At 47.3% G+C, this 12,271-nt stretch overlaps 1 protein-coding gene across 1 annotated transcript in view; it reads left to right on the forward strand.

Moving 5' to 3' along the window:
- Window positions 1-12,271, forward strand: part of CRTC1 (CREB regulated transcription coactivator 1) — a 59,149-nt gene that overhangs the window by 14,469 nt on the left and 32,409 nt on the right. The window contains 5 exon segments of the mRNA XM_053966183.1: window positions 3,807-3,923; window positions 5,295-5,342; window positions 8,068-8,205; window positions 9,736-9,797; window positions 10,591-10,685. Coding sequence (XP_053822158.1) covers window positions 3,807-3,923; window positions 5,295-5,342; window positions 8,068-8,205; window positions 9,736-9,797; window positions 10,591-10,685 — 460 coding nt within the window.

Here is a 12,271-nt window from a genome sequence, read left to right on the forward strand (position 1 = left end):
CTCATCTGTTAAAAAAGGCATTTTAAGAAAAACCTTTACTGTGGATTTGAGTTGATTTACAGTGCCCAAACTGCCAATTTTCCCAATAAGTTCTGCCCACAAATTTGTAATTTACTCAGATTTTTTCAGGGAAGAATTTCAGTAACATCAAGTATTGAATTATTAATAAATGCTTCGTTTAATTCCTATCTGCATATTAGAAAATCTGTAGGGAAACCGGATTTGTATTTAGGGTTTTGTTTCTGTCTTTATTTATTATTTTTTTAATTGTAGAACCTGAATCTCTCCCTACAAACACAGCTGTGTGTCCAGCAAATTGTAACCCAAATGGAAAAATTGAGGTATTTCATATAAATATTCACATCAATTATGTGATTTTTCATGATTAATTGGATTTTAAAGGAAAAAAAATAGGAATAAGAGAAAGGCTGGTGGAAGGAAAATTACAGATTCCATTTGGATCTGGTGTTTGGGGAGCATTTCTTCAGAACAAGAAAACCAAGTAGAAATAAAGTGGTTTAACAAGCAAAAGCTGCTTCCTTACCAAAAGCTTCCTTGGGAAGGAACTGGGATATTTAGCAATATTTTCAGCTGTCAGGGAGCTGCTCTTGGCCACACCACAGAGAGATGGAAAAGCTGCAATGTAGAGCCACCAAATTCTGGTGCTTCATGAAATTAATAAATCTGGTGAGCACTCAGTAATTCCTTGTCATCCTCCCCTGTCTAAATTCATCCAGAATCCAAATTGCACTAATTGAATCCAACCCCAGGAGATAACCCTGGGGCTGCCCTGACACTCGTTAGCATTTCCAGAGTAATTGCAATTTTTCTGTTCAGAAAAGGCTTTTCCTTTTTGTTATTTTCTTTTCAATTCAAAGCCCTCTCAAATCCTCAGCCCCAGTTGTGCCATGTACCTGCTCCTCCTCGCAGGGTGGATGGAGAGGAAAATGAAATTTCATTTTGGTCACAGCATCTGTTTTGCTAAAGGGTGGGGAGGCCCTGGCTCAGAGTGCCCAGAGAAATTGTGGATTTCCCATCCCTGGAAGTGTCCAAGGCCAGGCTGGAGCAGCCTGGGATAGTGGAAGGTGTGGGGTGGAATTAAATCATATTTAAGGTCCCTTCCCAAACTTTTATTCTGGATTTTGATGCTGCTTCCCACTGTGCACTGAGGTATCTGAGAGAAATTTGCAGCTTTGTTTTTTTTTTTTTTTTTTTTTTTTGCAGAGAAGGGAAAAACCAGAGCTGATTTCACTCCTGATTTCCTGCTGGAATGACAGCAAGCTCCTAAGATTCAAACAAAAGTTTTCTTGCAGCTCAAAAGGCGGAGCTCGGAGGCGCTCAGGACACAAATCCTGCTCTGCTTCCACTTGATCTTCCCAGATTGCAAGTGGCAGTTGTTGATGGGCTCCAATAAATGCGGAGTCTGGGGGCCACTCTCTCCTGAAAGGCAGGAGCTGAGCAGAGCAGCCAGCCCAGCTCTCCCCGGTGTGCTGATGGATGAGAGCAGCAATCTCTGCTCTTATTTCTGGCACGCATCTCCAGGAGTGTTTATCCTTGCTAAAATCAACGGTGCAGCCGAGGCACTGAACAGCCCGGGCTCCCCAGCTCTTGGGTCGCCTCATTTCCATGGAAGTGCAGCAAGAAAGACAAATGCTCCTGACCTCCCTGTGCTGTGCTGCTTTGAGGTGGGAATATCCTGAGAAAAACCCAAAATCCTAAAAAAACACAAAGCCACCCCCTCCTCCCTGAGTGCCTTTTGGAGGTTCTTGAAAGGAAACCAACACCTGTTGAAATAGTTACTTCAATGTTTGGCCCAAATCCCAAACAAGGCTTTTTTTTTTTTTTCTTTCTATTTTTTTTTTTAACAACAAAAACATATGCAGGGGCCAAGGAAAAAGCACAGCTAGTTCTGATATTGTGCTTTTTGTGCTCTGAGTTGGAGGGGCTGTGACTCATTAAGTGATACTAACACAGGGTTTCTCTAATTTCACGTCTCGCTTCAGGAATTGCGTGGCAAAATATTGCACAAGAAAAGCAAAGGGGCCTTTCCTGCTCCTCATGTGGGACCATTCCGAGCCATTTGATAGGGAAAACTGGGAATATTTTCTAAATCTTCAGCCTGAGGGGTTTATGTGCCCTTTTTTTTAAGGAAAAACCCCTCAAGCACTGTGTGGGTGGTGTCTTGCCCTAAGAGCTGAGGTTTTGGGAGCAGCCTGGCAAAGGCTGGACAGGACCTTGGAGCTGTTTTCCCACCTCAGGGATCCTGGCATTCTGAGCTCCGTGGGGAGGTTTCACCTCCAGAGCCAGCTCCTGAGTCAGGGATTAGTTTGGTCCCTCAGCTGAAGCACAGAGATTTTGTGCAGTTGGAAATTGCTGGCTTCTGGGGAAAATTCTCTGCATAAAAGGTCTTTGAGTTTTCTAGGAATTGTTTGAATGTCAGGAAAATGCGTGAGCTGTGCTCAGGGTGAGCTTGTACTCAGGGACTGTTTTAATATCAAATTCCTCCCTGGGAGGGTGGGAGGCCCTGGAATGGAATTCCCAGAGCAGCTGTGGCTGCCCCTGGATCCCTGGCAGTGCCCAAGCCAGGCTGGAGCAGCCTGGGATGGTGGGAGGTGTCCCTGCCCATGGCAGGGGTGGGATGAGATGATCCTTAAGGTCACTTCCAGCCCAAATCATTCTGGAATTCTGTGATCCTCCATGGATACTCCCCAGAGTGTTGGCATGGAGTGAACAGGCTGGGCCTTTTCTCTGCAATCCTGTCTGGGTGCTGGCAGTGTGGGGTGGGCACCTGCAGCATCCCTGAACATCCTTGAGCACCCCTGAGCTCCTCTGAGCACCCCTGAACATCCCTGATCCCTCCAGAACATCCCTGAGCACCCCAGAACATCCCTGAGCTCTCCAGAACATCCCTGAGCACCCCAGAACATCCCTAAGCATTCCTCAGCACCCCTGAGCTCCCCTGAACATTCCTGAGCTCCTCTGAGCACCCCTGAACATCCCTGAGCACCCCAGAACATCCCTGAGCACCCCAGAACATCCCTGAGCTCCTCTGAGCACCCCTGAACATCCCTGATCCCTCCAGAACATCCCTGAGCACTCCAGAACATCCTCAACATTCCTGAGAACCTCTGAGCACCCCTGAACATCCCTAAGCATTCCTCAGCGCCCCTGAGCTCCCCTGAGCACCCGTGAACATCCCTGAGCTCTCCTGAGCACCACTGAGCACTCCAGAACATCCCTGAGCTCCTCTGAGCATCCCTGAACATCCCTGAGCTCCCCTGGGCTCCCCTGAGCATCCCTGAACACCCTGAGCTCCCCTGAGCACCCCTGAACACCCCTGGGCTCCCCTGAGCACCCCTGAACATCCCTGAGCTCCCCTGAACACCCTGAGCTCCCCTGAGCATCCCAGCTGAACATCCAGCAATGTCTCCAGCTCTGGGCAAACACCTGGAATATTTTACTGGACAGTGATACCTGGAATTCAGGGAAGCTCTGCAGACCATCCATGTGGAGCTGTCCCACGGGGAATTCTTGGTGGTGGTTTGATTATTCCTTGGCTGAAGGGGTTTTCTGTGCAAACCTCTCTGTCCTTTGTTTGAAAACCTGGCTTTGCCTTTTCCTTGGAAATCTCTCCCTGCTCTTTCTCCAGGGATTTTCCTGCTGCAAGAAACTTGTGGAGAAGGTCGACCCTCCTTTGTGAAAGTTGGATTGATGCCTTTTAATGATTTCCACTCTCAGTGATCGCAGTGTCAAGTTGTGCTGGCTATAAGAGTTGAAATTGTATTTTCTTCCTTCTTTTCTTTCAGCTACAGCTGCAGAAAACCCAATATTTGCAACTGGGGCAGAGCCGTGGCCAGTACTACGGGGGGTCATTGCCAAATGTGAACCAGATTGGGAACAGTGCCATGGATCTCCCCTTCCAGGTGAGTTCAGAGGCTTTTTCCTTGGATTTGCTGATGAATTCTGGGCTTGGATGCTGGTGTGCCCTCCCAGGCAGCTGCTGGTCCAGAAGTCAGCATTTAAAAACTTCTGGTGGGGTTGGGATGTGTGGGTATTTTTTAATGTTGATTGTGGTAGATTTTAGTTCTCCTGTCCTTGGTTGTGAGGCTTTGGGGTCAGTAATTCCTGATGAAATCTGGGAAGATGCTGTAAATTCAAAGCAAAATGGGAGGAAATAAAGATGATGTTGGGGGCTGGGGGGTGGAGGAATCGATGTGCATGTTCTGTGGGAGGAATTTTGGGAGAGGAGAAGAGCGGTGGGACAAAAAGTGGTATCAGAATAATCACTTTTTTTTGGGCTGGCTGGAAAGGAGATGTAAGAATGTCCTGGCTGGGTTTTGTGACTCCAGGGACGATGCACCTTAAACAGAAAATCAGAGTTTCAGGTGAATATTTTGCTGTTTGAAGCACGTTTGGACAGAGGATGTTGTCCAAGGACAGGATTAGTTGGTGGATCCTTTGTGGACTCCTGATTTGCACATTTAGTTGATTTAGAGCGGTCAAAATAATGAACATTTCTGCATTAGTTTTCCTTTTTTGAGCAGTCAGAGTTACAGTTGAGCTCACGAGGATGTGGTGGGAAGGAAATTTTGCAGTTTGTGGTTTTGTGATGAAGGCTGCTTAATAAAGATGGAGAAACTCTTGGTGACCTCCTCTAACTGCTTCTTGAAATAGGTGCAGACAGCTGAATTTGGGCAGGTTAAAACCTTGAATCTTGTGCCAGAGGAGAGGCAAAAGTCTATTTTAATCTTTAATTCTTTGGGGAATACAGAGCAGAGGTTTGTAGTGGATTGAAGTCCCCAGTGTTACTCCACAATATCTGCTCTGTTCAAGCTTTTCTCTTCAGCTTTTTGTTAAGGAGGTTAAGAATTCCTTTTAAACAATAATATTTCAGTATTTCTGTGCTCGATGGCCATCACTGGTGGTTTTTACCTGGACTGTTTTAATCCTGACTGCTGAAAAGGGAATATTCAAAAATTTATGAATGACTGGAGGAGGAGACAGAAACAAACTATCCTTAAACCCTGGGGTTTGCTATATTTTTTTCCCACACACACACTCTAAAAAAAAAAAAAAACAACCCAAATTGATGTTGTTCCAGATAACAAATGGTGACAAGCAACAAAACAACCCCATGTGTTTGTAGCAGGGGGGAAAAGCTTCCCAGGTTTTTCCAATCTGAAGCTCAAAACACGACTGCAGACGACTCTGGGATGGTGTGAAGGCAGAGCCTGGGTGGTTGTGCCTGCTGAGAGCGTTGGTGTCTGAGCATCTTCTGCTTCTTTGATTTGCAGCACAACGGAGCTCTGGCTGAAGCCTTTGGAGCAGTTCCTGTCTCTTTGGTAAACAAGTTTTTAGGTTTGTGCAAATACGTATTTAGGACTGGTCCTGTTTGCCCAGGTGGATACGTATTTCTGCACACCTGCTCTGCTGTGCACAGGATTTATTTGGTTCACCCCCAGCTCCACAGGACTGCAGGGCTGCCACACAAATCCAGGTTTTGCCATGCATCCCAGTCTGGAACATGCAAATAATTCCTGTGCAGCCTCCCTGGACTTGCTGTCATGTGGTTATTTCTGGTTTTTTGGGGGTTTCTTTGGTGCAGCCAGTGGATTATTCAGTCTTGGCCTGTGGTTTCAGCAATCTCTGAGCATGTGCACTCAGCCTGCATGTTTAAATCCATGGGGAAGGGCAGAATGAATTCCCAAATCCTGCTTGGCACCAGGAGGCACCAAAACATCAACCAGCAGTAGGTACCACTCCTCCTTCCCCCTCATCCACCTCTCCTGGGTTTATTTCCTGATAAATCCTAAAAGGACACTTGGAGAGCACTGAGCTTTTTCCTTCCTGTCTGTATTGAGCTGCTTTTTTCATGGTTTGGGGGGTTTTGGGTCTGGTCTCAAACCCTTGAAGGTTTTTCAGGGGAGTGAAACCCTTTTAGTTCTTCATTTTCCCAAATACAATCAATGCTCAGATCTATTCATTGTTTTTAATCCATTTTTTCCCCTAGAGTTAAATATCTCATGCCATGCAGAGATGGGGAATTTTAATCCAGGAACGTTGACCTGGTTTTTGGGATCTAAATAAATTTTATAGGAAGGTTGCTGAGAGAAGCCAGACCTGTTGGAGGTGATACCCATTTCCTCAGGTGTTTCTGGTTCCCTGAATTCAGGATTCTTTTGGGATCTGGGTTCCTGGAAAGGCAGGAACCTTGGTGAACAGCATTGCCCCAAAATCCCCCTTTCTATAAACTGTAACCCTGATTTGGGACACATTCAGTGTTTATTTGTGCCACTGCTGCACTCAAATGAGATTTTTATTGTGTTTTTAACAAGGAAATTGTGCCAATAAAAGGTAAAATCCTAAGAAATAGCTGTTTTTACACGGAACTTTTTGTCTTTATAATTTTATGCTTTGGCCTCCCTTTAAATTCCAGGTGAGCCCTGTGCTCAGGGATGGCTGCTCCTTTTTTAGCAGCACTGTGACATAGGAAATTGCTTTTCCTGTTGACCTTCCAAGCACGTATTTGCAAGTTTTGCTGCCTTTTGGGCTGTAACAACAGAAAAAAAGGAGGAGTTTGAGACCTTTTGTCACTTTGGAATGATGAATATTCCCACTTGTATGTGGGGATTGTTGCTCAGTGCTTGCAGCAGAGATTAAAGCACCGTGTTTGAATTTAAAACCCTTAAAATTGAGATTCTAGTTGAGATTTCTCAGCCAAGTGAGGAAGTGAAGCACAAACCCAATGATCTGAAGTGCTGAGAGTCCTGTAAAAAGTCACTGTGCTCCTTTCTAGTCCCCTGTTGCCTTAAATATTCTGCTGCATATAAAATGTTGGCCCTGAAATGAGAAAATAAACACCACAGCCCCTCTGCAGCTCTGTTAACACAGCCTGTGTGTGCAGAGAGGGTGAGGAGCCCAATATTTGCTGAAGAGAAAAGAGTTTAAAATAGCAGAAAGACTCTTTAAAAAGTTCATACAAACAAAGCCTTTCAAAATAAATGCAAAGCTTTGTAGAAATAATCTTTTCAACAGCCAAAGCTGACACTTGGAAATAAAAAAGAAAAGAAAAAAAAAAAAAAACCAACCCAAAAGAAAAAGGATGAATGTGGAAGCCAGATGGTTTCATGGCTTGGCAGACAGGACAGTGCATTTGCCACGTGCAGCACCTGAATGGAGGAGGAAATTTTGGATTTCCAAACAGATGGTGTTGAGGGACTCAGCAAAGCTGTTCACATTGGCAGGGAGTGCAGGGCTGGGGAGGATTTTTCTCCCTGGAGACCCATAAATTGCTGGTGGAGTACGAGCAGAGATTGACCCCTCGGTACTTCCTTTGTCCCCCCCTCGGTACACCCTGGGAAGGGCTGTGGAAAATGTGAAAGTTTTCCAGTTTAGCCTGGGAATTCATCTTCCCTGTCCTTCCCCTGCCATCCTCCTGCTCTGAAATCATCTGCTCAGGATGTCAGTGAGATAAGAGTCCAGGTGGGATCATCCCACCTCGGGTCACTGAAGGAGCTGAAAATCACTTCAAAACCATCCGACAGAGGAGGAAGGAAACTGCTTTTCTTTTTCTTTTCATTCTCTCAGTGTCCCCTTCAAATAAATCTGCTGCGAGGAGGGGTGAGAGGCAGCCTGAGAGCAGGCAGCGTGTCCTGGGGCATGCTGAGCTCAGCGTGCAGCTCCTCCCTGCATCTCCTGCCCTCGGGTCGGGCTCTGGATGTCGGCATGTTCCTCCCGTGCACCCTGCATGCTGCACCAAGGGCATGTGGACAGCGCCCGGCAGCTCCTGCCACGCTCAGCCCCGGGGCTTCAGGGGTGCCAAGGTGCCAGGGCAGTGCTGGGCCAGGCCAGGGCAGCTCCAGCACGGCCCCTTCTGGAGGAGGCAGCTTTCCCAAAAAGCTGTCGGAGGGAAAACAAAACCGCACAAGGCGCACATCTTGTTTTGACTCTGATTCCTTGGAGCGAGCCAGCCTGGCACAGGAGGAGGAGGAGGAGGAGGAGGAGGAGGAGGAGGCTCTGGGCAGGCTGGGGCTCTTTCCCTGTGGGTAACCCCTGTGTCTCTCCCAGACCCCGTTCCAGTCGTCGGCGCTGGACACGAGCAGGACCACGCGGCACCACGGGCTGGTGGACAGAGTGTACCGGGACCGGAACCGCCTGGGCTCGCCCCACCGCCGCCCGCTCTCCGTGGACAAGCACGGCCGGCAGATATCCTTGGGAGCAGGGCTGCCACACCAGCAGAGTGCCTTCTGCACCCTGTGGGTGCCACACCAACCCCACGGGTCCCTTCTGCACCCTGTGGGTGCCACACCAACCCCACAGATCCCTTCTGCACCCTGTGGGTGCCACACCAACCCCACAGATCCCTTCTGCACCCTGTGGGTGCCACACCAACCCCACGGGTCCTTTCTGCACCCTGTGGGTGCCACACCAGACCCACAGATCCCTTCTGCACCCTGTGGGTGCCACACCAACCCCACAGATCCCTTCTGCACCCTGTGGGTGCCACACCAGACCCACAGATCCCTTCTGCACCCTGTGGGTGCCACACCAACCCCACAGATCCCTTCTGCACCCTGTGGGTGCCACACCACCCCATGGGTCCCTTCAGCTCCCCTGTGGGTGTCCATCACCACCTCAGGTCCCTTCAGCTCCCCTGTGGGTGCCACACCAACCCCATGGGTCCCTTCTCCTCCCCTGGGGGTGCCACACCAACCCCATGGGTCCCTTCTCCTCCCCTGGGGGTGCCACACAAACCCCATGGGTCCCTTCAGCTCCCCTGTGGGTACCACACCACCCCACAGGTCCCTTCTCCTCCTCCCCCAGCAGCAGAGTCCCTCCCCAGCTCCATGTCCCTGCTTTCCCCAAGCCACGCTCTATTCCCTAAACACCTCCTGTTTGTAAAGCAAGAGCTCACCTTTGCTCAGCTTTCCGTGGGGATGATGATCCACGTGGAGCTGAGGGATGCTTGGATGGATTGGGGCACCCAGCAGGGCTTCCCTCAGGGCACAGGTGCCCTGTGGATTTGGTGGCCTTCTCTGATGGGGTTGCTGCCATCATCAGCTGGGCTCGTGTGAGGCATTTGGCTCTGTCCCACGGAATATCCAGTGTCTAAACTGGATTTGAAGGATGGATCAGTGGATCAGGAATTGGCTGGATGGATGTGCCCAAAGGGTTCTGGTCAACAGCTCAGTGTCCAAGTGGACACCAGTGACAAGTGGTGTCCTCAGAGCTGGTTTGGGGACATTTAGGGGTGACATGGGCAGTGGGATTGGGTGTCAGCTCTGCGTCCTCTCATTCCAACCCAAACCATTCCAGGATTCCTGAAAGGTCAGGGCTGTCCTGGGGAAATGGGAGTTTCCCTTCAGAGCTGAGCCAGCCCAGCCCAGGGTTCTCCTTTGCAGCTCCTCGTGCATTTCAGTGCAGGTTGATTCATGCTGTTGGCATTTGGGGACGAGGATGAGCCGAGCATTTCTGACAGGTTTAAAATCAGCTGGGGCTGGAGGGGATGTGTGACAGGAGGGTGGAGGCACCAGGAGGTAAATCCATGGAGAAGGAGGAAGGATTTTTACTGCTCAAACATTCCAACAATCCAAATAACACTTTGAGTTGAGATCCTTTTACAGTTCCCCATAGAGAATCTGTGAGTTTAATGGTTCTGACAGGATAATTGGAATTATCCTTGGGAAAAGATTTCCTGCTGGAGTGGGAAGTGTTGCTGCCTTAACCCTGGCCCACGTGGACAGCTGCCCCTATGGCACCGTGTACCTGTCACCGCCGTCGGACACGAGCTGGAGGAGGTGGGTGCCACCATCCTGGGGGTCTGGGGTGTTCTCTGACCCTGCAGCACTTCCAGCTGCAGCAGGTTGCACTTGTGCCTTTTCATAGTCAGAAACTCAGCTTTGAATTCAGTAGTGCTCCTTTTAGATGAGCTTTTAAATTAAGGTGTCTGCAAGTGATCCTTTAATTTAATGGTACCGTTTTAAATCCTTAAAGTTTAATCTTCAAAAAATCCTTAAAAAGCTGTAAAAATGCAGAAGTTCCCAGGCACAGCCCAAGACTTGGATATTTCTCTGGGTGCAGAAGCTGGGCTGGGAATGTTCCAGTGGGAAGGAGCACAGAGTCACACTTTGAGGGTGGCCACACTCACAAAGTTCATCCTGAGATGTGCTGGCCATGAAAATTCCCATCTCCACAACATCCTGAACCATTCCTTTTCCTCCTCCCAACCAGGAATGTTTGTTTTAACCACCACCATAACCAAAGTATGGCTGAACAGCTTAAAAATGGCATTATTTGATCATGTTTAATCTGAACAAAGCAGATAAAACTCTGTTCTAACAAGGGCAACCAATTTATCCTGTGTTCCTCTCTATCCCATTATTGAAACAATTGCTCTTCAAACTTGAACTAATTGTTCTGCAAATGGATTGTTTCACAAGGAAACTCTGCCTGGTTTCTGCCATATAGAGATTTTTGGGTTTTAATGCACAATATTGAGGTTTTACCGAGCTGTTGCTTTTATCTGAGAGGAAAGTTCTTTTATTTAGTGAAGCTGACAATAAAAACATTGTGGGTTTTGCTTTCTCTCAGGACAAATTCTGATTCTGCCTTGCACCAGAGCACCATGACTCCAGCTCAGCAGGAATCCTTTTCAGGAGGGTCACAGGACATGCAGCAGAAAAGAGGTGAGCAGAAAAAAAAAAAAAAAAAAAGATAAAAAGATTTATAACAGTGGAATCCCCATGGATTGGGCTCCATGTGTTTGTAAAATTCAGGAGTGCTGACACTTCCTGTGACACGGCAGTTGGGTCACATTCACCTCTCTGGGTGCTGAAATCCAGGAAAAAACGACACAAAAGGAAGGGAGGAGTTTTTCCTGAGCCCCAAATGTTGTCGTTCCTGCCCTGGGGGGATCCTCTGGGCTGTGCCGAGTTCTCAGCTCCCCCAGAGCTCTGGAGGAGCTCCTGGAGCAGGGTGGGATTCCCAGAATTTCAGTCAGGGACACCCAGGGGAGGAGCAGGGGCTTCACCCCGAGTTTATTCCTGGCTGGGGGATCCCCAGGGAGGAGGAGAATTCCAAAGGATCCCAGAAGAATTCCAGGCTGGATCCCAGAACAATTCCAGGTTGGATCCCAGAACAATTCCAGGCCGGATCCCAGAACAATCCCAAAGGATCCCAGAACAATTCCAAAGGATCTCAGAACTATTCCAAAGGATCCCAGAAGAATTCCAGGCTGGATCCCAGAACAATTCCAAAGGATCCCAGAGCAATTCCAGGCTGGATCCCAGAACAATTCCAAAGGATCCCAGAGCAATTCCAGGTTGGATCCCAGAACAATTCCAGGTTGGATCCCAGAACAATTCCAAATGTTCCCAGAATTCCAAAGGATCCCAGAGCAATTCCAGGCGGGATCCCAGAACAATCCCAAATGTTCCCAGAATTCCAAAGGATCCCAGAGCAATTCCAGGCTGGAGCAGCTCTGGCACCCTCAGTTCTGGTGCCCTCTGCTGGGCCCTGCTCCAGCTCAGGAAAATCGGGAATTGCTCATCCCAAAGGGCTTTTCCAGCCTTAAAGTGCCCTGATCCTAAAGAAAACTCCGAAATTTAATCCTTCAACAAACACCCAGAGCTCACCCCAAATCCTGAGGTCACGGAATCCGTGAGTTCTCAGCAATGTTTTATTTTAAAAGCACTGAGATCCTTAAGGAGAGCTGTGGGTTGAATATCCTGTGGCTTTGGGATTTTTTGGGAAGGTTTTAGGTATAAAACACGACCCTCTGAGGACCAGAAATACCCTTATAAAAATATCTTCTTCACGGAATTTCTTGTTAAAAACATTTTAAAAAAGAGTAAAAAAAATACTTCTTGATGAAATATTCTTGTTAAAAACATTTTTAAAAACTCAAAGATACCTTTTGTGTGGAATTGCTTGTGAAGTACATTTTAAAAAGCTCAAAAATATATTCTTTATGGAATTCCTTGTTAAATACATTTTTAAAAAGTTCAAAAATACCTTTTGTATAGAATTCCTTGTTAAATACATTTCAAAAATCTTTTAAAAATTTCTGCATGAAACTTTTTTGTTAAATGCATTTTAAAAAGCTCAAAAATATATTCTTTATGGAATTCCTTGTTAAATACCTTTTTAAAAGCTCAAAAATATATTCTTTATGGAATTCCTTGTTATATACATTTTTAAAGCTCAAAAATATATTCTTTATGGAATTCCTTGTTAAATACATTTTAAAAAGCTCAAAAATATCTTTTGTATG

The sequence above is a fragment of the Vidua chalybeata genome, chromosome 27, assembly GCF_026979565.1.
Source record: "Vidua chalybeata isolate OUT-0048 chromosome 27, bVidCha1 merged haplotype, whole genome shotgun sequence".
In the NCBI taxonomy this organism is placed as follows: domain Eukaryota; kingdom Metazoa; phylum Chordata; class Aves; order Passeriformes; family Viduidae; genus Vidua; species Vidua chalybeata.